General features: G+C 42.1%; 1 protein-coding gene across 1 annotated transcript in view; it reads right to left on the reverse strand.

The window, feature by feature from the left end:
- Positions 1-25,511, reverse strand: part of Prtfdc1 (phosphoribosyl transferase domain containing 1) — an 89,536-nt gene that overhangs the window by 49,472 nt on the left and 14,553 nt on the right. The window contains 2 exon segments of the mRNA XM_021156313.1: positions 20,548-20,647; positions 20,649-20,702. Coding sequence (XP_021011972.1) covers positions 20,548-20,647; positions 20,649-20,702 — 154 coding nt within the window.

A 25,511-nucleotide genomic window follows, 5' to 3' on the forward strand; every position in this document is an offset into this window, starting at 1 on the left:
GCCAGCCTGGTCTACAAAGTGAGTTCCAGGACAGCCAAGGCTACACAGAGAAACCCTGTCTCGAAAAACCAAAAAAAAAAAAAAAAAAAAGAAACTGACAAAGTGATTTTCAAACTAGCTGTACCAATTTACATTTTCACCAGCAGGTTCCAACTTCCTGACCCACCATCAGTGGTTTCTAGTTTACTTTTGGATTGTGGGTATCCTAGAGGGTGTGAAGGATACGATTCCCCCCGCCCCGTCCCCCCATGTCTAATGATGCTCACAATCTCATTTTCTCGCTTACCATTTACCTGTCTTTGCTTGGAAGAGGGCCTAGTCAACTCTTGGTGACAAAAAAATTCAGTTATTTGTTTTTCTTTGAATGAGTTATAAGCACATTATGGGTACTTGGATACATGACTTTTAGCTGATCCAATTTGTACCTGTTTCCCAAACTATGATGTCACCTCTCACTATTTCCTCACATGCAGTCCTTGTTCTAGCTGACACCACACAATCTCACACTTCTCAGCCCCTGCCACCCTTCCATGCTGGCTCACCAGTTCTCACCGGCTCTCTACAGCAACTTTGTATCTGGTTTCTCTTCCTCTGCCTGCAGTCCATCCCATCCTGAACACAGAATCCCTGCCATCCTCTGAAACTACAGACCATGTTGCTCTTCCATTTGCCCCAAAGGCATCTCTTCAAAGCTCCAATTTCAAAGTTCCAGGTCATTACGAAAGTGGGGACGATTCCATTTACTATGTTTTGAAAGCAGATTTTGACACTATAACACAGTCTTTATACTAAGTAAAATATAAACACAACATCTAAATGTCCCCTACCGTTTATCATCAAAATGCAAGGCATTTTATAGAGGAAACAATTCAGTTTAAATGGCTGCCCGGCTTTCAAGGCAGAGTCACATAGCAGAGCAACTGCAGAAATAGATGAGCTGTCAGTATCCCTGGTTGACTCAGGTACAACTTAGCTTAGAGATCAGAAGGTGGCACCATCAGGGACCACTGTGCTAACTGTTCCTCATCCCTTGATCCCTTAGATAACGGCACATGTATTGTTCTAGTTTCTAAGATGATTATTAATTGTGTGATTTTCAATAATTATAAATTCCTCTGTTGGGTATTATTATTATTTCAATGGCTCCAAACTCTTTAACTTATGTCAGGTCTAAACTCATAATTCTTATGCTCAGATATCAGGTTTAGTACAATTCTCTTTTGATCATGACAATCAAGAGGTTAGACTCAACAAGCCAGGCATGAAATCTCTTATCGGGAACTTAGGAAGGACCAAAATGGCCCTTCCAGGTCTGCCCACGTGATATAACATGCCTCTATTAGAATATATTTTCATTTTCGACTAAACCCCTTGGGCCAATGATTCCAAATCAAGTTTCAGAATCTGTTTTTCTTTAACACAGGAACCAGAACTCAGTTCCTGAAGGTCAGCAAAGGAGACTGCTAGCTTCAGGCAGCATGAACAACCCTCCCTGAATCCTACATTCAAAACAGTATTTCCATGCTTATTTTTTAAAGGGCTGGAAGATCTTTAAATTCAGAGACTAATGAAATTTTATGTTTCCCCTGGGGAAACTACTAGATTTCTGGGAAATATCCATGTGCCCTGAATTTTTTTTTTAATGTTGATAAATTGAATGACCATGAACTGAAATACAAAAACTGAAATTCAAAACCCACACTGTTCCTTGAACATCTCAGCTCAAGGGCTCTAAAGCTATAAAATTTCAAGCCAGATAGACAAAAATAAATCATAGGTCTAGGACTCAAAATCATATATTTAAATATGAAAATGAAGTTAATAATAGCCTCAAGTACACACTTCAGGACACTGAACCGACTTGCTAAAGTTTTAAATATTTTCTTCAAGAATGAGGAATGTGACTATTTCTACTGAGAGATTCCAATTTGGTCTTGGTTTCTGTGAAAATAGAAAGAAAGTCATGATGTACTCTCAACAACTTTTTCCTGAGGTGGTTGCTATGTGCTCTCTGTTCCGTGAACCAGCGAGAACAAAACCAATGCCCTCACGCATCCAGGACTTCAGAGTGAAAACCACGGAGATCCAGAGTCCAAACAGAACAAAGGTGGGCCTGAGGCCACTTGGTGCCTGGCAACCATTTTCTTCCTGGCCTGCCAACACCCTCAGACTACAAGGTATTCACTGGCCCCAGCCTCCCATGGGTGCAGGAGAATCCCAACATTACAAATTGGATAGCTGGTTTCAAGGGCAGAGTTTCAGAAAAGTTAAGTGACCTTTGTTTAGGAATATATCAAGAAAATATGACCCTGAGACCTATTCTGCTTCATATAAGGCCCAGGACATGGAATTGCCTTTCAGGGAATTGTACAAAGCTGAAGCTTGCAGCTTTCTCTTCGGCTACACTCACAATGATGCAAATGATGCTCTCTCAGGCCTAACTCTGAGACAGTACCAATGATAATGACTTTGTTTATTGATCCCAGGTTAGGATGATATAGCACCGGGGCTTTTCCTTGTGGCATCCAATTTATTACTCATAAACTATCTTCTTGTGAGATCCAGTCTCCTGATTGCCCTTATTTTACTAGGAAGAACACCACAATCAGAAGCATTTAGTAACTTGGTACCAACACACAGTATGTTGTAACTTTAGTTTTTCAAATCCTACTCTTAATGATGGTTCTTAAATGCTTTAACCTCCCTTCTAGCTCACCACTCACCAGAGGTAGGAAAGGGAAAATGGACTTGTTTATAAAGGTTCTTTGGAGCAACTCCCATTTGATTTGTCTGGAAATTGGCAGGTAAGTTCACAGGAGTTATCGGCAGCAGCTTGATCCACTTGCAAATGCTTCACAGGAATGCCAGCAGTCCAGTTCAGGAGAATCAGACACTGTCATGGAACAACTTAGCAGGAACAACCAGGCCTTAGCCTCAGCACAAGTTAGCAGAAGGAACCAGCAAGAATGCCAGCAGCTGTTCTTGGCTGTGCCTCTCTCAGCAAAGCAAAGATCAGCTAAGGCATGAGACCCATAAGCATTGTACAGATAGCTCTGTAAGCAAGCCTAGCTCAGCCTCCATCACTGTCTGTCAAGTCCTATTGATACCCTCCAAACACCATGTGTTCGCCACAGATCTTGCCTCAGCACGTGCGTCTCTCTCAGCTGACATCACTCTGCCAATCAGCCTGAGTCTGCTGAAGTGGCAAGAAACTGCAGCACACCACCAGAAGGTTACTGTTGTTGCTGTTGTTGTTGTTTTCATGTTTCTTTCTATGGAGTCCTGACAAATGCAATTCAACTACTCAACTATACAATGTAAGCCAGACCAATACATGCATGTTGTTAGCAAAGAATGTGTCATCATGTGTCCTTTCACATGCTTAAGCAGAACATCCTCTATCCTGTGTCTGCTTCAGCCAAATGTTCCTTCACAAGTCTGCCTTAGCCTTTCACCTGTATCTGTTTCAGGAAAACATTCCTTCACATGTTTGCCCCAGCAAAATACCATCCAACCAACTTTCCAAAGAACTGTTAAGTTTCCACTTCAGTATGTGATACTGAAATTTGTACCTATGATGTTTTTCTTTTTCTTAAAAAAAATTATATTTTTATTTGTTCATTTGTGTGCATGCTACAGAGTGCATGTGGAGGCCAGAGGACGACTTGTGGGAGTCAGTTCTCTTCTTTTACTATTCGGGTACCAGAAACTGTTGAACTCAAGTTGTTGGGCTTAGTGACAAGCACTTTTATCATATGAGCCATTTCATTCCGCGTGTACGCGCGCGCACACACACGCGCGCGCACACACACACACACACACACACACACACACGGTCCTGGACTTGCTATTCAGTGTAGGTTGACCCTGAACTCCAGGGCTGCTGTAGTCAAAGGTGTGCGTTGGCACACCCAGCCTAGAAACATCTTTCTTCTTTTATAGAAAACCATGTCATCAGCCTTGCTTATTTGTTTGTTTGTTTGTTTGTTTGTTTGTTTAATGTCTAAGAGTGCTCTGCTGCATGTACACCTGCATGCCAGAAGAGGGCATCAGATGCCTTTATAGATATGTGTTTGTGAGTCAGCATGTGGGTGCTGGGAATTGAACTCAGAACCTCTGGAAGAGCAGCCAGTGCTCTTAACCGCTGAGCCATCTCTTTATTTTTCATTGCACATGTGGAATCTCTTTATTCATCTTGCTTTGTGTTCTGCTTGCCTTTCTTCAAAGACTTCTGACATTTGGACAGGGAAATCAATCTGGCTTCTCTTAGCAAGGTTTCTACACAGACAAAAGCTTCTCATATCTGCTCAATGGAAATCACCACACGCGTCTCATTCTCTTTTCAGTGACTCTAATGGTTTGAATAAATGGCCCCTATAAGGCCATAGGAAGTAGCACTAGTAGAATGTGTGGCCCTGTTGGAGTAGGTGTGGCAGAGGTCTGTCACTTGGGAGATGGGCTTTGAGGTCTCAGAAGCTCAAGCCAATCCACTTTCTGCTTCCTGTGAATTCTCATGTAGAACCCTCACCTCCTTCTCCAGCACCATGTATGTCTGGACACTGCCATACTTCCTGCTATGATGACAATGGATTAAACCTCTGGAACTGTAAGCCAGTCCCAATGAAATGTTCTCCTTCACAAGAGTGGCTGTGGTCATGGTGTCTCTTCACAGCAATAGAACCTTAACTAAGATAGACTCCCTTTCCAAAGTAGGCTTTGAAGCTTCACTGGCAAGGTGAGACTGTGCAGCTATGGAGCTACCTTCAAGGGTGACTCTGCTTGAGCTGTCTCAGGATTCCTTGTTGCACATCGTGGTTTATTAGTGCCAGCCACATGCTCATCTTGATAATTTTGGTGGTTGGATTTCAAACTTCTTTCTTGGTTTGCTGCTTGTTTTGATTTTTTTCTTTTTTGCTATTTTTGTTTGTTTGTTTGTTTGTTTGTTTGTTGAGAGAAAGTTCTGTTATGCAATCTGGGCTGACCTCAAACTTGCCATCCTCCTGTTTCAGCCTCCCAAGTGCTGAAGTTGCAGGTGAGGTTTCAGTCTTCTTGATTGGTGCATCAATTGCATATATCCGCTATATGTCTGCATGTATATATAGGGCATGAGTCCCTGTAGCAGGCTCCTTCCTCATACGTCTTCATTGATCTATTCTGCCTTCCTAGGTTCTACCCAGACACTGGTAGATTCTTCTGTATGTACTCTCATCCCCTGGTGGATCCATCCTTTATCAAAACTTGACATCTTTTTAAATGGTAACCTCACTCAGGCTTCTGACTCATCCATCTAGCTGCCAACCCAACTTGGATACCAAAGAAAAAATCGTCAAAATCAAACTTCTGGCTCCCTCTTCTCCTTGTTAGTGAATGATCACCCTGTTCCTATTTTTGCTCAGGCCCAATCTTGGAGTCTACCAGTATCGAATTCCTCAATAATAGCTTTGTCTCTCCTTGATATAGCTATCATCCAAACACTTTTCACCAGGTGTTCCATGAGTATCCTGGCTCAAGACATCAGTCTTTCACTGCAATGGGCTCCCAAACATCTCCCTGCTTTGAACTGGAGAGTAGAACATGCTGCTGTACTCAAATCCCAAGAAAAATGTCCCACCTTTTCAGAGCAAAATGCTAAGTCCACACCATGGCCTGCCAGACTCAACTCTTAGTCATCTAGAGTCTCCAGTTGGCTTTCCGTTGGCTGCCTTTGTTACATCCGCTGTCTATAACTCACTTCCCTGTCCATATGATTTGGATTCATGCTTCTTTCCTTCAAGTCTCTGTTCCAAAGGCCTGCTGTTAGCAGCTGGCTGCCCTGACCTCTGGCCCTCTGTGACCCACTTCAGTTTTCTTCCAAGTACTCTCACTGATACATTTCATATCTTCCAACTTATTTCCAATTCTCATGTGTTTTGCCCCCAAAATTGTGGGTCCCAAATGTCAAGGAATCCATTTTGTTATTCTCTAAAACCTTGTCTCACAGAACAGGGCCAGATACTCAGTGTAACTATTTGTGGAGAGAACAGGTTACACAACACTGTGCCCACTGGAAGCCTGGCAAGGCTCTGTTTTGCCATCTAAACTTCAAGATCTTCCCCTATGGCCCACATCTCATATATTTAAATTTTTTTCCCACTAGCCAATAAGACCCTGGCTCAACAGTGTCATTGAAGACCCAGGCTTCACCTCCTCCTCCCTGCAACATTCAGTCGTTAGTTGTGGCTTTTTACTTGGTCATCTCATGGTCTCAAGAAAGTTACCACAGTCACAGGATTCATTTAAAGTAACATCTTTCTCCACAGAGAGGGATTCACTCATTAGTTTTTTTTTTTTCTTTTTAACTGGGGAAGCAAACTCTCTCCTCTGGGAAGATTCTCAGCATGTCTCCCTTCCCCATGGCAAAGGTCCATATCTTAGTACAAAGAATGCTAGGAAAGCAAGGTGCTGGTATCGTCTGTCTTAGTGATGGAGGCAGGGGAATGTGGTGGAAGGTAGGGATGGTTGTTGAAAAGGAGATCAAGAGCAGCCAATGAAGTGTGTATACTTTTAATTGCAGAAACAAATCATTTTGGCTCATGTTCTCTTGTCATGTTAGCTTTGATTATGCTTAATGGATACCAGTTACTTCTTCTGTCTCCATGGAAATAATATTTGGACATTTTCTTCTGTTTCTACTGTGCTCTACAAATATGAATCTGTTAGTGTCTTCAAAATGTGCTCAAGCAGGAATGAGATTATAAAAACACTTAAGGCGGTACTTTGGAAGCAATACTTACAAATCTAGCTAAACACTTAACAAACTCAATCAGCACTATCACACTAAAAATATCAACCTAACTATCCATCCATCCATCCATCCATCCATCCATCCATCCATCCATCCATCCACCCACCCTCCTATCTATCTATCTATCTATCTATCTATCTATCTATCTATCTATCTATCTATCTATCTATCTATCTATCCATCCATCCATTGATCATAGTTCTAGGGCTCATACTCAGGTGTTTGTATATGCTCACCAAGATTTCTGTGACTAAAATCTTAGCCCTTGATTTTACAAGTCTTATTATATTAGAGTTGAAGCTGACTTGAACTCACAATCCTCCAGCCCTAGCCTCCTATGTGTTGGTATTACAGATACCACTATGTATGGTTTAAAGGTATCTTAGTTTAAGAAATACTAGATTGTGAAAGGAAACCTCTATTTCTTAGAAGATGTCATTTCATCTTTAGTAAAGTTTTTTTTTTTTCCTTGAGCACCCCTTTCTAATTGTTGTTTTTATTTTGTTTTACTGTGTGGTGTTTCTCCTTGCCTGCCTTTTCAAAGTTTAATATGAGCTACCAGCCTAGCCTACTGGAAAGGGGTGTATGTCTACTGGGGAGCAGAGGGCGATGGTGTATTAGAAGGTTTCCATAAGAGAGATGTCTTTTTCAGGTGTGGAATTCCAGTGTCATATGTAGAGGTCCTTTCTTCAAATCCATTCAGTTCCTGCAAAGAACACCCATTGTCTAATCCCGGTACCTGTGTGGTCAGACAGTGATAATATGGCTGGATGGTTGAGTAGGACACTGGAGTGCTCAGAACCTCAAGCAGAGCCTGTAACCAAAGCTCTCCAGATTTCTACTCTACTTCATAGCCATACTTTGAACAATTTTTTTAAAATTGTTTTTTCTTTCTGAATAGTCTTCAGTCTCCTGCAGCAGTGGGTGACTGGATGTGAGGGGAGGCAAGTATGCATCAGTAGAAGTGACATCGATTATCAAGATATACAAACAGTCTGTACGATGACATTGCCCATGCCTGTTGTGCCAGCAATCCTTAGAGTGCCAACTCTCTCAAGGCCACAATTGCTCTTCTCTAGAGCTTTTTGCCCAGACACTTAACCTCCAACACTATTAGTCTCATTATCTTTGGCCTTGCTATCTCTCTCCTGTTCAGTGTCTCATTTGAAGCTTTATGTACATATCCATGTCATTTTAATGGAAAATGCAAAACCAATATAAGGGGGCAACCAGTCATTTCCATAAGACATGTGAGGACTTTAAAGATGACATAAACTCAAATCTGTCAGGGAACTAAGGAAGCTTGAAGGCCAGCCTCACTGGAAACCCAGAAAACAAACAAACAAACAAGATTCTTCCCATTGTGAGCCAAGGTCACGGGAAGCAGAATGGAGAGGCTATTAGGCCTTGAGTCTGGGTCAGACAGCTTCATTTTCCATTTTGGTCTCTTTCCCAACAAGCTTTGTGATAATGGGGCCTTTAAAAAAAAATACCATGCCTTATTGTCTCCCTTAGTGAAATGAGGGTAGTAGTAGTTGTCTAATTCATCAGACTGTGACCTGTATTTAAGAGTTAGTATTTCTAAAAACACTTATGATAATGCTTTGAGATAGAAATAAATTAATTGTTATTTTGGATACATTTAACTCAATCATTATACTAAAGGACCATCTTTCATTTTATTATTTATGTGTATGATTGTTTTGTCTACATGCGCATCTACATATACATCTGTGCTTGGTGTCCACAGAGGCCAGAAAAGGTTGTCAAAAGTGCCTTGATACTGTAATTAAAGATGGCTGTAAGTCTCCATGTGGGTGCCAGGTCCCTTGAAGGAGCATCAAGTGCTCTTAACTGCTGAGCCATCTCTCCAGTCCTAGAGGATTAGCTTAAGAAACACAGGAGATAATTTTCTTTGTAGATTTGTGCTGCATATAACAAGCAAGCTAACAAAGTAGCTAATAATAAAGAGGCCTGAGTACCTCTGGGAAGCCTGGGCTCATTCACCTCTGACATGAATTTACTTGTATCCAATAAAAGAAATGAACATTCAATTATCTAAGGTTTCAAATCATATCTGTTAATCTTCTAAAATTATTAACAGTTCTAACTTTTAAGAATGCTTCAAAGTATCAATTTTTGGTCAAACTGATCTATACTACAGGATGTGGCTGACCTGGTTGCTATTGTGTCAACTTAGAGTCATTTGGAAGAAGTCAATTGAGAGATGCTTCTAACAGATTGCTGTGGGAGGTCTGTGGTGCACCTTCTTGACGAGCTGTTCAGGTGGGGCCCAGCTCACTCTGGACAGTGACAAGCATGGGAAGGTGGTTCTATGTAGTATAAAGAAGCGTCCCATGCAAACCATTAAGCAGTACCCCTCCATAGCTTTGTTTGACCTCTGGTCTCCACGATCTTGCTTGGGTTTCCCTCAGTGATGTGGAAAGCTGCTCATATCAGCTCTAAGATGAAATAAGCCTGTTCCTCCCCAAGTTGCTTTCAGTCATGGTGTTTATCACAGGAATAAAAAGGTGTTTGCCTGACAGCACTAAACCCTGGGTTAAATCCCTAGATCCATAAGAGGGTGAAACAAAACACCCTTTTGGGAAGTTGATTTTACTATGGGTTGATTTTGCCTTAAATAGAGACAGAAACTAAGATATGTTCTCTCTATAGGCAAGTATTTCCCTGCATGCAGTGTAACATGTCATAGGTGATTGATTAGAAGAAACAACAGGAGGAAAGTCACTTCCTAAGAGATGTGGGGTCTGAGGTGGGTAGGAATGGGCAGGCATTCAAAAGCCATTGTCAGAGCTGGGAGCAGCTCAGTGACACAGCACTTGCCTTGCTGACCCTGATCTGGATCCCCAGAACTACCACAAATTCATTAATTAGTTAATCAATCTAAAGAAATTTTAAGCTTAAAATTTATAACATGGGGAGAGACAACATCATACATTTTCATTCCTCAGATTTCATAGTTGGCTGTTTTGATTTTGGTGGGCAAGGGGAGTACAGGAATCAAGCCAAGCCTTTATACACGCTTTTGGAAGTGTATCATAGCCTCTTAGCTGTCCTAAATATAATATGCTCTCCACACAACTAGAGGTAGGCTGGCAGGGCAGGGAAGCCCATTACAGTTCTTTTTGTTTGTTTTGTTCTGTTTTTCCGAGACAGGGTTTCTCTGAGTAGCCCTGGTTGTCCCTGGAATTCACTCTGTAGAACAGGCTGGCCTTGAACTCAGAGATCTTTCTGCCTCTGTCTCCTAAGTGATGGAATTAAAGGCAGTGCCTGGCTCATTCCAGTTTTTCAGCAGGGACCTTCTGGGTGTCATGTACCCAATGCTTCTCTCTAGACCAGTGGTTCTCAACCTTCCTAGGGCTGCGACCCTTTAATACAGTTCCTCATGTTATTGTGACCTCCAACCATAAAATTACTTTTGTTGCTGCTTCATAACTGTAATTCTGCTACTGTTAATGAATTGTAATGTAAGTATTTTTGGAGATAGAGGTTTGCAGAAAGGGTCTCAGTCCACAGGCTGAGATCCACTTCTTTAAATTTTAGCAAGTTTGTCACTGAAGTCACAAACTGCTGAGTCACTGCAGTCTCTGCTCTCTGCAACTGCTTTTCCTGAGGCAGGCCTGCTGTGGTCCTGGCTGTGGTGCGAGCTGCAGGCCCTGGAGGTTTGTGAAGCCCTTTTCCTCCCTGGCCATCATCCTGATTTTATGGCATGATTTTCTCATACTCACTATCTTCTTCAGTTCCATTTCTATTGATGTGGAGAAAAAAATGCTAGGCAGACTGACAAGTTGTAAACAATGATGCCAGGGAGTAATAAATTAATTGACAAAATTAAATAATTCTTGTCTGTGAAAGTTATGAATCCTCAACATTTTAATGCATGTTAAAATTACTCAGAGAGACTGAACCACCAACCAAAGAACATGCAGGGGCTGGACATAGGCCCCCTACACATATGTAGCAGATGTTTAGCCTGTCTTTATGTGGGCCATAACACTTGGAGTGGAGGCTGCCTCTGACTCAGTTGCAGGCCATTGGATCCCCCTCCCCTAACTGGACAACCTCATTGGGATAGGATGCACTTAGGCCTACTGTGACTGGCTGTCTCAGGGTAGGGTGGCAAGGGGGGAATGGGGGGAGGAGAGGGGAACTTCCCTTTCTTTGAGAAGGGGAGGGAGTAGTGGGGAGATGAATTTGTAAGGGTGGGACTGGGAGGAGAGGAGGGACTGTGGGGGGGCATGATCAATTCTAAAGTGAATGAATGAATGAATGAATGAATGAATGAATAAATAAATAAATAGTAATAAGACTGTTCCCAGCAATGCTAAGCTTAGACCATAAAGAAAGAACAAAGGAACAAGGGGACTGGAGAGATGGTGGTTAAGAGAACTGATTGCTCTTCCAGGCAGCTATGTTTGATTTTAAGCCACCTACCTATGTGATGGCTCACAACCATCTTTAATTCCAGTACCAGGGGACCCAATGCCTTCTTCTGACCTCCATGGTCACCAGGCACACACATGGTACATAGACATGTAGACAAAATACCTATACACACAAAATTGTACAGAATCTTAGAGGCATCTGGTAGGAACAACACTTACAGCACACACACTCCCTGGTGGTTAAGACTCTTCTTGATTCAAGGCTCTGCAATCCCTTCCTAATAACTAAGGTGTCTATTCCTACCTCACCTTCTGGCACAATGCTACAGAATTGCTGAAAAAAAAAAAAAAAAAAAAAAAAGAACTGACCTTAGATGGGGCTGGGTCATAGTACTTGCTAGGCAGGCAAAGGAAAACCCAGTACAAGGTGTTAGTATTATGCCTCTTTGGTTGGCTTTGGCCTTTCTGCCTGGTTCTCAGGATTGAGTTTCTGTTGTGTGTTTTGCTTCATACTATGTTCTATTTCCTACATCCACATTCCTTGCTTCAAGTTCACTCAGCATACTAAAAGGATGGGGCATCCCTCTCATGCTTGCCTATGTCTCAGAGGAAGGAGTTCTCTTCTTCTCCCACAGCTCCATGATGAAGCCAAATTGTGATTACAAGTTGTGGGTCTGGAACAAAGCAGATCTCCACTTTCCAGAAGTGAGTTCTTGGGAATACAACTACTCCAACTGACCTCAACAGCATCTCCTGCAAAAGAACTAAGTGTCCCTGACACACTCTCTCTCTCTCTCTCTGTGTGTGTGTGTGTGTGTGTGTGTCCTGTGAAGGCTTAATAAGTTAACACATACATAGTATTCAGAATTTAAGTCACCCATAAATACTCATAAACTGGGTTTGTTTAGTATGTAGTATGTATACTCAGTTGCTCAAGCTGACAGCTATGTCTGCCTACTTCCAGGACTATGGCCTGGATTCAGCTAGTTTCTACAGCCACAGTGCTCCAAAGCCATGTCTTCTAATTCCCTGGGTTCCCCTTGACCACAGTGACCAGGTTCCATTTGCTGAGTTATGTAGGAGGAGTTTCTCAGAGGGGTTTCCTGAAACTTGGTTTCCTGTCTATATAATTCAGTAACCCTTCCTACATTATTCTTTTATTTGCTGTCTCACTTTTTGATTTTCATCAGGGAAGTCAAACTCTAACAACTATTTCTATAGAAAACTAAATTTGAATGTAAAGAATGCACATTAACAGTGCCAGCGAGATGGCTCTGCCAGTAAAGGCGCCTGTCACCAAGCCTGAAGGCCTGGGTTCAGTTCCCAGCACCCACATGGTGGAAGTGGCTCTTGCCACCTGTCCTCTGACACACACACACACACACACACACACACACACACACACACACACGCGCACACACAAGATAAATAAAAATGTCACAAGAAGTCTTCTAAAAAGAGTGTTCATTAATAAAACCCTCTAGTATTTATGAAAAGAGTAAGGGGCAATGACCTAAACTGTTAAAACTAACCGATATGACACAAATTGGGGTTTGCTTTAAAGAAAATCAACAAACACCTTCAACTGGATAGAAATCTCAAGTAGTCTTGCCTACAGCAATACTGAGGATCTCAGGCCAAATTAGGTATATGCTGCACTGAAAGTTCTTCAGCCTTGCATGTTGAAGTCCAGTAGTAAATGTATCTCATGATCCACAAGTCAGGGCCTGCAGAGATGGCTCAGCAGTTAAGAGACCTGGCTGCTTTTCCAGAGGACCTAGGTTCTACTTCCAGCACCCAAATAGAAGGTCATAACCACTTGTAACTCTAGTTCCAGGAAATCTAAATCCCTTTTCTGGTCTCTACAGGAACTAGGCACATGTGATGACATACACAAACATGGAGGTAAAACACACATGCCACTTAAAAGTCTTGAACCAACAACAAAAGAACCAGAAGTTACAGAAAAAAGTAGGTGGTCCTAACTAACTGATTCAGGATACGTCTGAGCTTGGCCATACCTCAGCCTCAGTCCAAAGGTCTGATGATTCGCTGTTTCACACGTCCTTCCTACCAATTTTAAGGAGGATTGAGTAAAGCTAGTCCTATCCTCGGTTCATTCTTTATCACATAGGTCTTCGAGCACTGTTCCAGGACCCAAGATTTGAGAAGAATCACAGAGTAAAGATGATGTTTTTCATAATATTCCAGGTAATCAAATACTTGCATATGATGTTGTTGAAGTGGTGGGAGAGATACATCTAAGAAGTCAATTCCAGGTTGCATAAGTCGTTCACATCTTACTATCTCCAAAAATCAGGATGTATTTTAACATTCTATGTCATATCTTTGCTTAATTAGTAGTATCCTTATTTTTCTTCTTGATGAAACATAAGGAGAAGTGCAGTTTACAGCCATGATCCTTAGATTTAATAAAATGTTTTAGACTTTTTTTTTCTTCTGTGTCTCTCATTGACCATCTTTGCTTTAGGTTATTTTCTTCATTCTATAATTTAGTCCTTCGCATGCCCCCCCCCCCCAGTGTGTGTGTGTGTGTGCACGCATGTGCCAGTGTGAGAGAGAGATACAGACAGACATGCAGAGAGACAAAGAAAGATGGACAGAGAGAATGAGCAAAGTATGTTATATAGGTAGAGAAATATCAAAAAAAGAAAGGAACAAAGCCAGTTCAGCCTGGTATGGCACAGAGTGAGTTACTAGGATTGGCTCAGCTCACTGCTCACCAGCATGGATGCCAAGGACTTATTTAAACTTTCATCCTCAGCTGTTACAGTGAGAGAGGAAACCAAACCAAACCAAACCAAACCAAACCAAACTGAACGGAACCGAACCGAACAGAACAGAACAGATGTTAGCATTTCTCTACCTTCCCTTCCTGGGAACAGGTCTGTGGCCAGTCTTAGCTTCAGTGTTCCTCTTTAATACTGCAGCCAGCTTCCCTGGGGCTCATATCCCTGCATGGTTAATTTCACAGACCTACTCTGGTTACATTCTGGGTTGTCTCTTACCTCTCATTTTTTCTTCCTCTTGTAGTGTCTTCACACAAGAGTTATGAAATAATACAAAGCACAGCACATTTGAAGAACTGGTGGAAAGGGGGACTGCAGATGTGTTTGGAGGTGTGTAGATGTGGGGGGGGGGAACTCCAGCCTGTTTAAAATTGCATCCCTCCTTGAGCTGTAAAGTCTTGAAGGTTTTTCTGTGCTCACAGATAAGCTAACCAAACTGGTGCAAAAGCAACCTGCTGGAGTATCACATCCTCACACGCCTTATATGTAAGCTGATGAACATTCAAATTAGGACATTTAAGAAGAAAACAGAGAAAAGTTTGGTGCATACCACATCCTCGTGCAAAAATGCTGGTTGGCTGAAACTCCATCACCGGTGCCCAACAACACTCGCCTGCAAATATTCACAAATCTATTTGCCTACCATAGTTCTAAGAGCAGATAACACGAAGGCTTCCCACCCCTAGCTTGTGTTGAAGTTAAATGAGAGCTTATTTTAGGAATCCTCCCTCAAATGGGGTACTCCCTGAAGACTGGTTTTAGACTGGCTTTTATCAGGCACCATGAAGACATCAAGTTTAAAACCCAGGTCTTAGAATGAAGTTCCTGGGACTACAGGGATGACTTAAGCTAAAAATTCAAACTGTGTTGTGTAGATTTGTGTTTAAAAATTTCACAAGAGGCTAACTGTGTGTTAGAGTACTTGCCTAACATTTGTGAGAACTGAGGTTTGATCCTGAGTAACACACACACACACACACACACACACACACACAGATATTATGCAGGAAAGAGTTCACTCTCCTGCAGTAATAAACAAATAAACTATCGTTTGGGTTTCCTGTTACTGGGACTTGAGCTTTTCATGAAGGATAGGAAGGCTGCTCTGGAGATTTCTGGGGATTACTAGCAAGGGTGTTGTGTGGTATGGTGTGGTGTGGTGTGGTGTGGTGTGGTGTGGAATAAGGTGATGGTCGGGTTGGGATGGGGTAGGGAATCTTATCCAGCTTCCAATTTTATCTAACTACAAGACTTTCTCATTTGCCTCTGCATGAGTGTTAAACCAGACTAACAAAACAGCCACTCTTCTACTTCAGCCTTGCTTCTGCCACTGTTTAGCACTCTGATGTCATCCTGGACCCTGGATACGCCTAGGTGCTCTATGAGCGCCACTAAGCATGCGATGCTCTTTATGTTCCATAGCACTGTTAGGAGCTTTATTTAAGAGAAGGACTTCTAAGTTATTCACAGTATTCCATAATGTTGCCAGAGTCAAATTCTCCCTGTGAATGCACATGCGTTGGAGTCTAAGAAAAAGAAAATACCTTAAGCTTTTAACTATATGAAGCAGTAGAAGAAAATAAATGGTTGCAAGACATAATATGCCTTTGGGTTTCTGGTGGCTGAGTGTTCACACACAGGCAAGAAAACTCTTAGGAGAGATTTGATTTCTCACTAAAAAAAAAAAAAAGTAAATAAACACTGAATAGTAACATGCATTTGTCAGTATTACAGGCCAAGCTACTGAGCACAGCCATGTGTGTGCATATGGGTCACCATCCACGTAAATTCTTTCCTTTCATCCAAGATTTTCAGATTCTCTTGCTTCTCAAAATATAATGATGATACTTATGCACAAAACTTCTTATTTCTCTTGTGTAATTTTAAGAAGAAAAGATAACTAATATCTTATAAAACAGTGAAGTTTTCTGGGAAAACCCTGGGGAATTTTGTGAGAAATGTTTGCATGTTACAATGCACAAAGGCTTGAAAGAGAATTGGGGTTGGGTTATAATACCGTTTCAACTGTTTGCTGGCTTGTGTGGCATTCTGTGACTTAACTGACCCCTCCATGAAAGAAGGGAGAGACCCTTAGCAGGATTTCAGAAAAGGTTAAATGAGATATGAATAGTAGCAAGTGCTAACTGAGCATCAGTTGATAGACAGAGGAAGGACTGGAGGGGAAGGGAAGGGCTGGAGTCAGGGAGGAAAGAGGGTTCAGGTTGTCAGAGTCCCTCCTTTCATGAAAGAACAGGAATATTCTACACACCTATAATATACCAGTCTCATGCTAATTTCTAAGCAATCAGTCTCTGGATTGTTACCATTCATGCAAATTCACTTCAGATCTCTGTAAAGTTTCATATAAGAACAAAGACGAGTCAGACAGCCTAGAGCCCTGAGATGTTTAGTCTGTCCCACAGGGAGGTCTAATGAGACAGTCGTGGGCATAGTACCCTTGACATAACCTATGGAGGCTGGGACAAGGTGAGAGACAGACTCAGAGAGAAATAAACTCTCCTGTTCTCCTCAGAATAATATCTTTGCTTTCATAGGATGCAGGTAGAAATGGCTCTTTCCCAGGGCTCTGAATGGGGAAAAAGGCAAGGGTACAGAATCGTCACTGCCATTCAGTGTCACTCATAATTTATCCTGGTGTACATCAGGTATCAGAATAGAAGGTATGATGGTTGATTTTTCATCTCACCAGGATTAAGAATCACTCAAGAGAGACATCTTTGGGAGTGTATAGTGAGAGACATCTTTGGGAGTGTATAGTAAGGGCATTTTCAGAGAGATCAACACAGTGGGAGTTGTTGTCATTACAACCACAATCCCTGACAGAAGTTAGGAGGACAGATGTATTTTGGCTCATGGTTTCAGTCCCCAAGGCACAGAGGAGCAAATCAGCTGGAGCATGTGGTATAGGCTGCTCTCATCACAGCAAACCATGAAGCAGAGAGAGCAAGTCAGGAGCTAGCCCCAGACTACAATCTTCAAACCATGACCCCAACCCCAGTGGCCTACTTTTCCCAGCAAGGGTCCACAGCTTCTCAGCCTAGTATCGCCAGCTGAGAAAAACCATCCTAGTATGAGCTGTGGGAGTACTTGTCAGAAGCAAGTTATCACAGAGCTGTTTTCCAGATGTGTGAGCCGTGAATAGGTATTCAGGAATGAAGAAACACATATGCTTTCAGGAAAGTGAGCTATTCTACTCTTCCCTTTTGACAGGGTTTGTTTTGTTTGCTTTGCTTTTTATTGGCCTCTGCCCCCAGGTATGCTGAAAGAGCTCTGTTTTGTAAAGGGATGACCCGTTTCAGCAACTGAGATATCTATCAACTAAGGCATCTCTGAATAGGGACAGTGTATGTGCCATGGGTGGAGAATTGCTCATGCCATAGGCCAGACTATGACTATGGGTTTCCCATCTATTTTGGATGCTCTGTAATTAGAGGGATGCCCCACCTGAGTGAGCAGGCAGACTGTTACATGAGGTAATTGGTTGGGAGATGATCCGTGTTACCTGGCTGATAGACAAGAGGAGAAATATTTGGCTTAGAAAAGCAGAGACAGCACAATTGAGCTTGAAAGGACTTCAGGCACAGGCTGGAAATAAGGATACACAACGAGTGAGACTGGAGACAGCAGCGAAGAAATGATGTCATTTGCTACCTTCCTCCTCCTTAGGAGCCCTGGGTAAGAGCTGCAGCATCCCCACCACCAGGGAATACCATGGCGATTTCAAATCATCTGCCAAGATTCAGTGCTAATGAACACAGTGCCTGTTTTCGAAATGAATACATTTTCCCTGCCCTGGTGGCATAGAAGTATAGGTTAGCATGACATTTAAGTGTTAGAATGTACACCTCTAGGTGTGAGGGTGGGATGAGGATGTTGAAAGAGTTAGAGTGTGAAAAGGCTCCAACATGTTAGAAAAAGAACCGCATTGTTGAATGTATCGTGGAGTGCAGTGCTGTTGGTTTGAGCAAGACAGTAGACCACACTTCAGAAAACCCAAAAGGACAGATCTCTTCTTACACTAGAAATCATAGAAAAGTCACTAGAAACCTTCTGCAGGTGGTTAAAAATTAAACAAAAAAAGGATCAACAAATGAAAGAGAAAGTCCTGCTGGTCACAGTGGTGTGCACAGAGGTAGGGCATGCTGAAGAGTGGAATCAGGAAGAGCTGGACTTCCAGGGTATTATGTGCTGCATTTAAAGAAATTAAAGGAGTAAGGGAAAAAGAAAGAGGAAGTCAAAAACCAGAACTAGAAAAAGAGTTTGAATGTCAATGCAGAATATTAAAATCTATGAGATGCAACTAAAAATATTCTTAAGGAGTACAGTATTGTTTGGGTTTTTTGAGGTGCGATCTATTGTCTTGCTCCAACCAACAACACTGCCCTCCTTATCTCATTACGTGTTTATAGTGGAGAGCAAGACAGTCCCAAACCGATGAAATCCCTGTTTTATGAAACTGAGAAAAAAGGCAAAAAGGCAGGAAGGAGGAAACAAAAATCATATTTATCGATGTAAATCAAAACAGTAAGATAATAGAGAAAATCAAGGAACTGCTGACTACCTTTGAAAAAATAAATTTTAAAAAGGCAGATCATTAGGCGTAGACCATTAGGCATGTATGAAAGAGGCTGGGAAGAGAACTCTCAAAAGAGGGGACATAGCAGTAGTTCCCAGGCCCTGGGGGTTGGGAGAGAGGGTTAGTACAAAGAACAACAACAAAGAAAGGAATCACAATGAGTGCAGATTCTTATGAGAGAGGTGTTGAGACCTAGTAAATTAAAAGGGACAAATGTTTCTGCATATAAATTGAACTTCAATAAACCACACTTTTACTCTTAAAGATTTTAGAAAGGATTTTTCTTTTTAATGTGCTAGGAGAATACAATAAAGACCAGGGCCAAGTGAATGAAGAAAATCTTGTTAAGATGGAAGGAAAGCTACTTAACCCGAGACAAAAGGAAAGGGGAAAAAGGGGAAGCTTTCAAAAGAACACAGAGGGCTGGAGTGATGGCTCAGTGTTTAAAAGCACTGAGTGCTCTTCCAGAGGTCCTGAGTTCAATTCTCAGCAACCGCATGGTGGCTCACAACCATGTGTAGTGGGGTTTGATGCCCTCTTCTGGTGTTTCTGAAGACAGCAACAGTGTACTTACATAAAACAAGCAAATAAATCAGAGAGAGAGAGAGAGAGAGAGAGAGAGAGAGAGAGAGAGAGAGAGAGAGAGAGAGAGAGAGAGAGAGAGACTGAACCCATCAGGCAGGTGAGGATGCCCCACATGGAAACAAAAGCATCTCCAATAGATCCTGGGAGGTCCAGGAATCCCGAAGATGCATCTTAAGCAGTGATAAGCCAACTGCAGCTGCCCTACATCCGAGGCTATTGCAGCAGTGTCATACGGAAACTCGAGGCAGAATCCCAAGCTTATCCTCGAGATGGCTGTGCTGGCTATCTTTATGTCAACCTGACAAAATCTGGAGCCAATTTGGAAGAGAGATACTTAACTCAGAAAATGTCTTTCTCATTGGCCTGTAGGTAAATCTGTTAATGAGGTTTGTTTGTTTGTTTGTTTTGATTGGTGACTGATGTTGGTGAGTCTCGCTCATTGTGGGCAGTGCCATGCCTACCACTGCCACATCAAGCAAGCCAGTCAGCAGCATTCTTCTACCACTCTGCTTAAATTCCTACCTCTGAGTTCCTGCTTGAGTTCCTGTCCTGATTTCCCTCAGTGATGGAGAGTTGTGAGGTGAAATAAATGCTTTCCTCTCCTAGTCGCTTCTCGTCATGGTGTTCTATCACATTACTAACAGTCTTAACTGACATAATGGATATTCCCAGTACACATGTCCTGAACAATCGTGGAACTTGAAAATGTGTCCAGAATTCCCTCCCCAGGTTATATGGTTAGTTGGCTAACTGGGTTAACAAAACCCAGTCACTTCAGTGATTAGGATAGGGTCCTTGTTGAATGGATGGCCTCCCATCTGGTATGAAAGAAACTATACCTCCATTGTGAATTGGCCTTGGTGGAGCCCCTGTGGTGAATGAAGACCTGAGGGCTGGAGAAATGGAAGCCAAGTCCTGTAGTACGGACATGGAAACTAACTTACGACCACAGTTGGAGTTCTTTTTTTTGTGCTGGTGTGGATAGGTACCAATAGGAAGCCCATTGAGCCTGACAATAGATTGAACTCAAATGTGCCAAGGTAGTTTGGTCAATGAAAATACTGTGTAAAGAATCTAAATTCTTATAATTGTTGTATTCTTGTTCATTAAAAAAAATATTTAAACTGGGCATGGTAGAATGTGGCTTTAGTCCCAGAACTCCTGAGGCAAAGTCAGGCAGATCTCTGAGTTCAATGCCAGCCTGGTCTACAGAGTGAATTCTAAGACATCCAGGATTTCACAGAGAAACTCTATTTTTAAGAAACAATGACAACAACAAAAACTACACTCTTCATTGTCATTTTAGTGTTGAGAATTGTGAGTTCCAATAATTACATAATAATAATAGAACATGTAACAACTTACCTTGTAAGTTTTTATTCTGATGAAGTCAGCCTTCATAGAGACAAATCGATCTGAATTCCAGCTGATGTTCTTGAGGTGTTCTACAAGATCAGCACAGAAACAGAATATCATGGTAGCCTATGTCTTTGATTACATCCTTAGCCAGCCACTCAATTCTGAAAGAAGTAAGAAATAAAAGATGCGTTAATGTACAACTGATAGACACAAGATTATCTATACAGATAAATCATCCATGTGAACATGGAGAGAAGCCTGGGAAACAGAATGCTCTCAGGCAGAAAGTTCTGTTAAAGTGGAACCAGAGTGCTGATAAGACTCCTAATAGGACATCATCGCTCTAAACAGGGTTAGAGGTCATGCATGGTATTTTTTTTTTTTTTTATCATTACAGCACCTGTTGTTAAACTTTAAAACATTTGGATGGTATTTACTGAAACCCTCATTTTATAGCAAAGAAAGAGGAAATAGAGAGCTGATTTTTTTGTTTCTTCTTTATCACCTAGACCTGTGTGGGAAGAGGAAATGGAAATGCTGTCTCCATAAGATTGGCCTGCGGGGAAGTCTGTGGCGTGTGGTCTTGATTAATGACTGATGTAGGAGGACCCAGATCACTGTGGGGGGAGCTATCCTTTGGATAGGTTTTCCTGGCTTGGATAAGAAAGCAAGCCTTCCTCTACAGCTTCTGCTTCAGTTCCTGCCTCCAAGTTCCCACCTTGCTTGTGTTTCTGTCCTGGCTTCCTCCAGTGATGGACTGTTGTTACCTAAAAGTGTAAGATGAAATAAACCCTTCCCTCCCCAAGTTGCTTTTGGTTCTGGTGTTTTTTCAAAGCAACAGAAACCATAAGACAGAGAGTGACATATTCTCCTTACACTGGAAGAAAAGTCAAGTGGAGAGTAACTAAAAAAAAAAAAAATCATATATTCACCAAAGGCAGCACACACTGTAGCAGTACAGTGTGGAATCCTATGTGGAGGATGCTCCCTGGAGTCAATGAACAGCAATGGCTTGCCTCTGCCTGCGCTCTGGCACTGTCTTCACAATTTTCTACTCATTCTATATGTACAAGTGTGTAGCCACTCCCCACACAAAACCAAAACCCTGAACAGAGGCAGGATCTCAGATGTGTACCTTAAAAAGAAAATCCCAATGGGCATTTCTATTATATATGCACAAATAGAGTGTTAGCTGTGTTTTCAGGTAGTGTTTGTCTAAATAAATATGATCACCCAATGATTGTATATCAGAATATCTGGCATGCTTTTACAAAGATGCATAGAATTCATAAATTTTTCATTACATTTATTTATCTACTGTATGTGCATGTGTACATACACACATACCACAGTGTGTGTGAGCACGCATATGTGCGTGCATACATGGATGTGCATGTGTGGGGAGTATTTACATGCATATATATGAAAGGGCATGTACAGATGGAGGCCAGAAATCAACCTAGGGTATCTCTTCTTAGGAGCTGTCCGTCATAGTTTTGAGACAGGGTCTCAGTGGGTCTTGGAGCTTACCAATTAGGATAAGCTGGTGGCCCTGCAAGCCTGGGATCTGCCTGTCTGTCTCCCCAGAGCTGGGGTTACAGGCACAGCCTACCATCTCAGTCTTTTCACATTGGTTCTGGAGATCAAACTCAGGTCTGCATGCTTGCACAGCAAACACTGACTGTGCATCTCCTCAGCCCCTCCAGTCCCACAAATCCTACTTTAAACATAAAGACTCAGATTAAAGTGGAAGGACTGAGAAGGACGCATCACGCTGTGGCAATGAAAAGTAAGATGAAGAAACCATCTTACTTTCAGTCAGGATGTGACATTAGAGTCGGTGATCTCTGTCAGCTCCTGAAGAATGCTTGACAATCCTAGTGTATGTTTCCTTAAGGATGCCAGGTGACTGACAGAACAGCAAGGAGAAAGGGACACCACTGCACTTAGAGACTCCCTCCCACACTCCCTCTACCAGGCATGGGCAGATCCTGCAGTTGGGAAATTAGTTAGGATAAAGGATAAAGTTGAACAACCCATCAATAAACTGGATCTAGCTGGTATGTGTACAACACTCCACCAAACAACAGAATATACATTCTTCTCAAAATATTCCAATGAAAATGACAAAACTAGAAAAAAATGTGTGAAAATTATAATCTGTTAAAGGTTTGTATCTACTATACCTGTTGTATTTCTAATATAATATATATAATATATATGTTTTCACTGTATAGCTGTGGCTGTCTTAGAACCAACTCACTTTGTAAACGAGGTCAGCCTCACAGTCACAAAGATCTGTCTGCCTCTGCTGGAATTAAAGGTGTCCATCACCACTGTCTGGATTATGCGTTTGTATAATTAAAATGATTATATTTACACAATATATGTGATTATAATTATAGTTGTATATATTTAATCCTTTAATGACTCAACAAGAAGACAAACAACCAAATAAAAAAGTTTGCAAAAGGCTTGGATAGAGACCTTTTATCCCCATAAAAAAAGAATGAGAATAGCTGATAAGCACACTAATGGTTCAGGAAATATAATCACAGGTTGATATCATCATACTAAATGTCAGCAGATATGTGAAGGAAACAGAGTCCTGCTAAACTACTAGTGAGGCTGAAAAATGGCACAACCATTTTGGGAAACAACCTGCAGTTGTTGGAACTCACCAGGAAGCCCAGAATTTCACCCCAGGGGCTTAATCTAGGAGAAATGAAAAATACATCCATGTCAAGAATTGTACCTGAGCTGTATACAAATCCAAGTCAGAAGTCCAAAGGTTCACTGGCTCCTGGACCAATGATTAGATGTTTTATGACTTAATTTCCATGTAACTGCCTGTCGGTAACTTAATGAAACTGTAAGACAGGATTGTGGAGATGGACCCAAGCATAAAAATGTACTGAAATCATAGAATCATTTCCCCATGTAAAGTGGGTGTAATGTTTGTTTTAAAGCTGAGGGCTGAATTCCTGGACCCCACCCTGGACCACTTATAGAGGAATTTTAGACACCCAATGGAGGGACTGGAACACCAACCCAGCCACAAAATCTTCAACCCACAATTTATCTTGCCTATGAGATGTGCAGGGATAAAAGACGGAGAATTTGAGGGAAGGGCCAACCAATAACTGGCCCCGCTTGAGACCCATGCAATGAGATGGAGTCCACCCCTGACACTATTAATAATATTCTGCTATTCTTGCAGACAGGAGCCTAAAATAACTGTCATCAGAGAGCTTTCATCTAGCAAGTGATGGAAATAGATGCAGAGACCCATTGCCAACCATTAAGTGGAGCTTGGGGAATCCTGTGGGAGAGGGGAAGGAAGGATTGTAGGAGCCACAGTGGGTCGAGGACACGACAAGAACACCTAGAGTCAACTAACCTGGGCCCATGGTGGCTCACAAAGACTGAAGTGTCAACCTGAGAGCATGCATGGGATGGACCTAGGCCCTCTGCACGAGTTGTGCCGCTGGGTCTTCTGTAGCTGGCATCAGCTACTCTGTGGGTTCTTTTTCCTTCTACCCTTTTCCCTACCCTTTCAACCCCCTAATTCTAGATAGGAAATAAGAACAGAGGAGAAAGAGTTCAGCTGTATTGCTCAACTACTTCCTGCTGATTAGGGGCATGAAGTTCCTTGGAGCAAGTTTGAACTTCACCAACAGGCTATCTAACTTTTTCTTGTTGTTTCTTTTTTGTGCATGGCTACTTAATAAATCCCAACCAACGGCAATCAACCAACAACCCACCCCACTTCTCAGGCTCTTGCATTTACATACCCTCTGAAAGGTCCCCAGGATTCCTGCCATCACACAACTGCAGAAATTATGTGCCACTGGTAAAATCATGCCTCTGCTAGAGCAAGACACAAGTCATAGTCAGCTGCTATGGACCATCTGAAGCACTCTCATATCCCACACCTGGGATTAAAACAAAAATATATTCTTATACTACCTCTGTGTTTTTGAAAGAAATCAAAATGTCAAAACCGTCACTACAGTCTTCATGTGGGACCTCTAACAGCAGGAGCAGGGGCTATCTCAGAGTACACTACCTGCCTTTGGCTCCCTTTCCCCTAACTGGGCTGCTTTGTCTAGCCTCGATAGAAGATTTGCCTAGTCCTACTGCAACATGATATGTCAAGGTTGATTGATATCTGTGGAGAGGTGGTGGGGGGAGAGGAGAGGTGAGAGGGAGGGACTGGGAGGAGAGGAGGGAGGGGCAGCTTTGATTGGGTTGTAAAGTAAATAAATAATCAATAAAAAAGAATATAGCAAATTAAAAAAAAACATCAGAGGTGCTCCTGAAGAGTTAGCTGAGGACCCCAATTGTTCACGCTACACTGTCTCCTCTCTCTGAGGTCTGCACTTCTGAGGATCCTAAATCCCAGACCTGCTGTGAACACGGGGAAGCTTGTCTTGCATGTGCATGTGAAGATCTCCTTGTTCAGTCTTGGTACAGGAATGGGCATGTGGTCTAGGTACTGAGGTGGCTCTGCTAGAGGGCTACACCTACAAATCCAGATCCACGGTAGTGTATCACAGGTAGTGTATCACAGGCAGCAATTAGAAACCCAAGAGTAAACTGATGTGTCTAAGACTAGAAGTGAACAACCTAGAACAAGAGAAAAAGAATATCTGTGCTTTCCACAAGTGGTTTGAAACTGCATTCTCTTATTCTCAAAACATTACCACTGATAGATACAATCATACACATGCTGACTGGCCGACCTGGCACACTGTTCCAAAGGAAATGGAAGTTTCAGGGAAAGTGGGGGTTTTAAGAATGTGTCCTGTGGTTTGGAGCTGTGATGAAAGGATGGACCATCTAGAGACTGCCATATCCAGGGATCCATCCCATAATTAGCTTCCAAATGCTGACAGCATTGCATATACTAGCAAGATTTTGCTGAAAGGACCCAGATATAGCTGTCTCTTGTGAGACTATGCCGGGGC

This window comes from Mus caroli, chromosome 2, assembly GCF_900094665.2.
Source record: "Mus caroli chromosome 2, CAROLI_EIJ_v1.1, whole genome shotgun sequence".
Taxonomy (NCBI): Eukaryota; Metazoa; Chordata; class Mammalia; order Rodentia; family Muridae; genus Mus; species Mus caroli.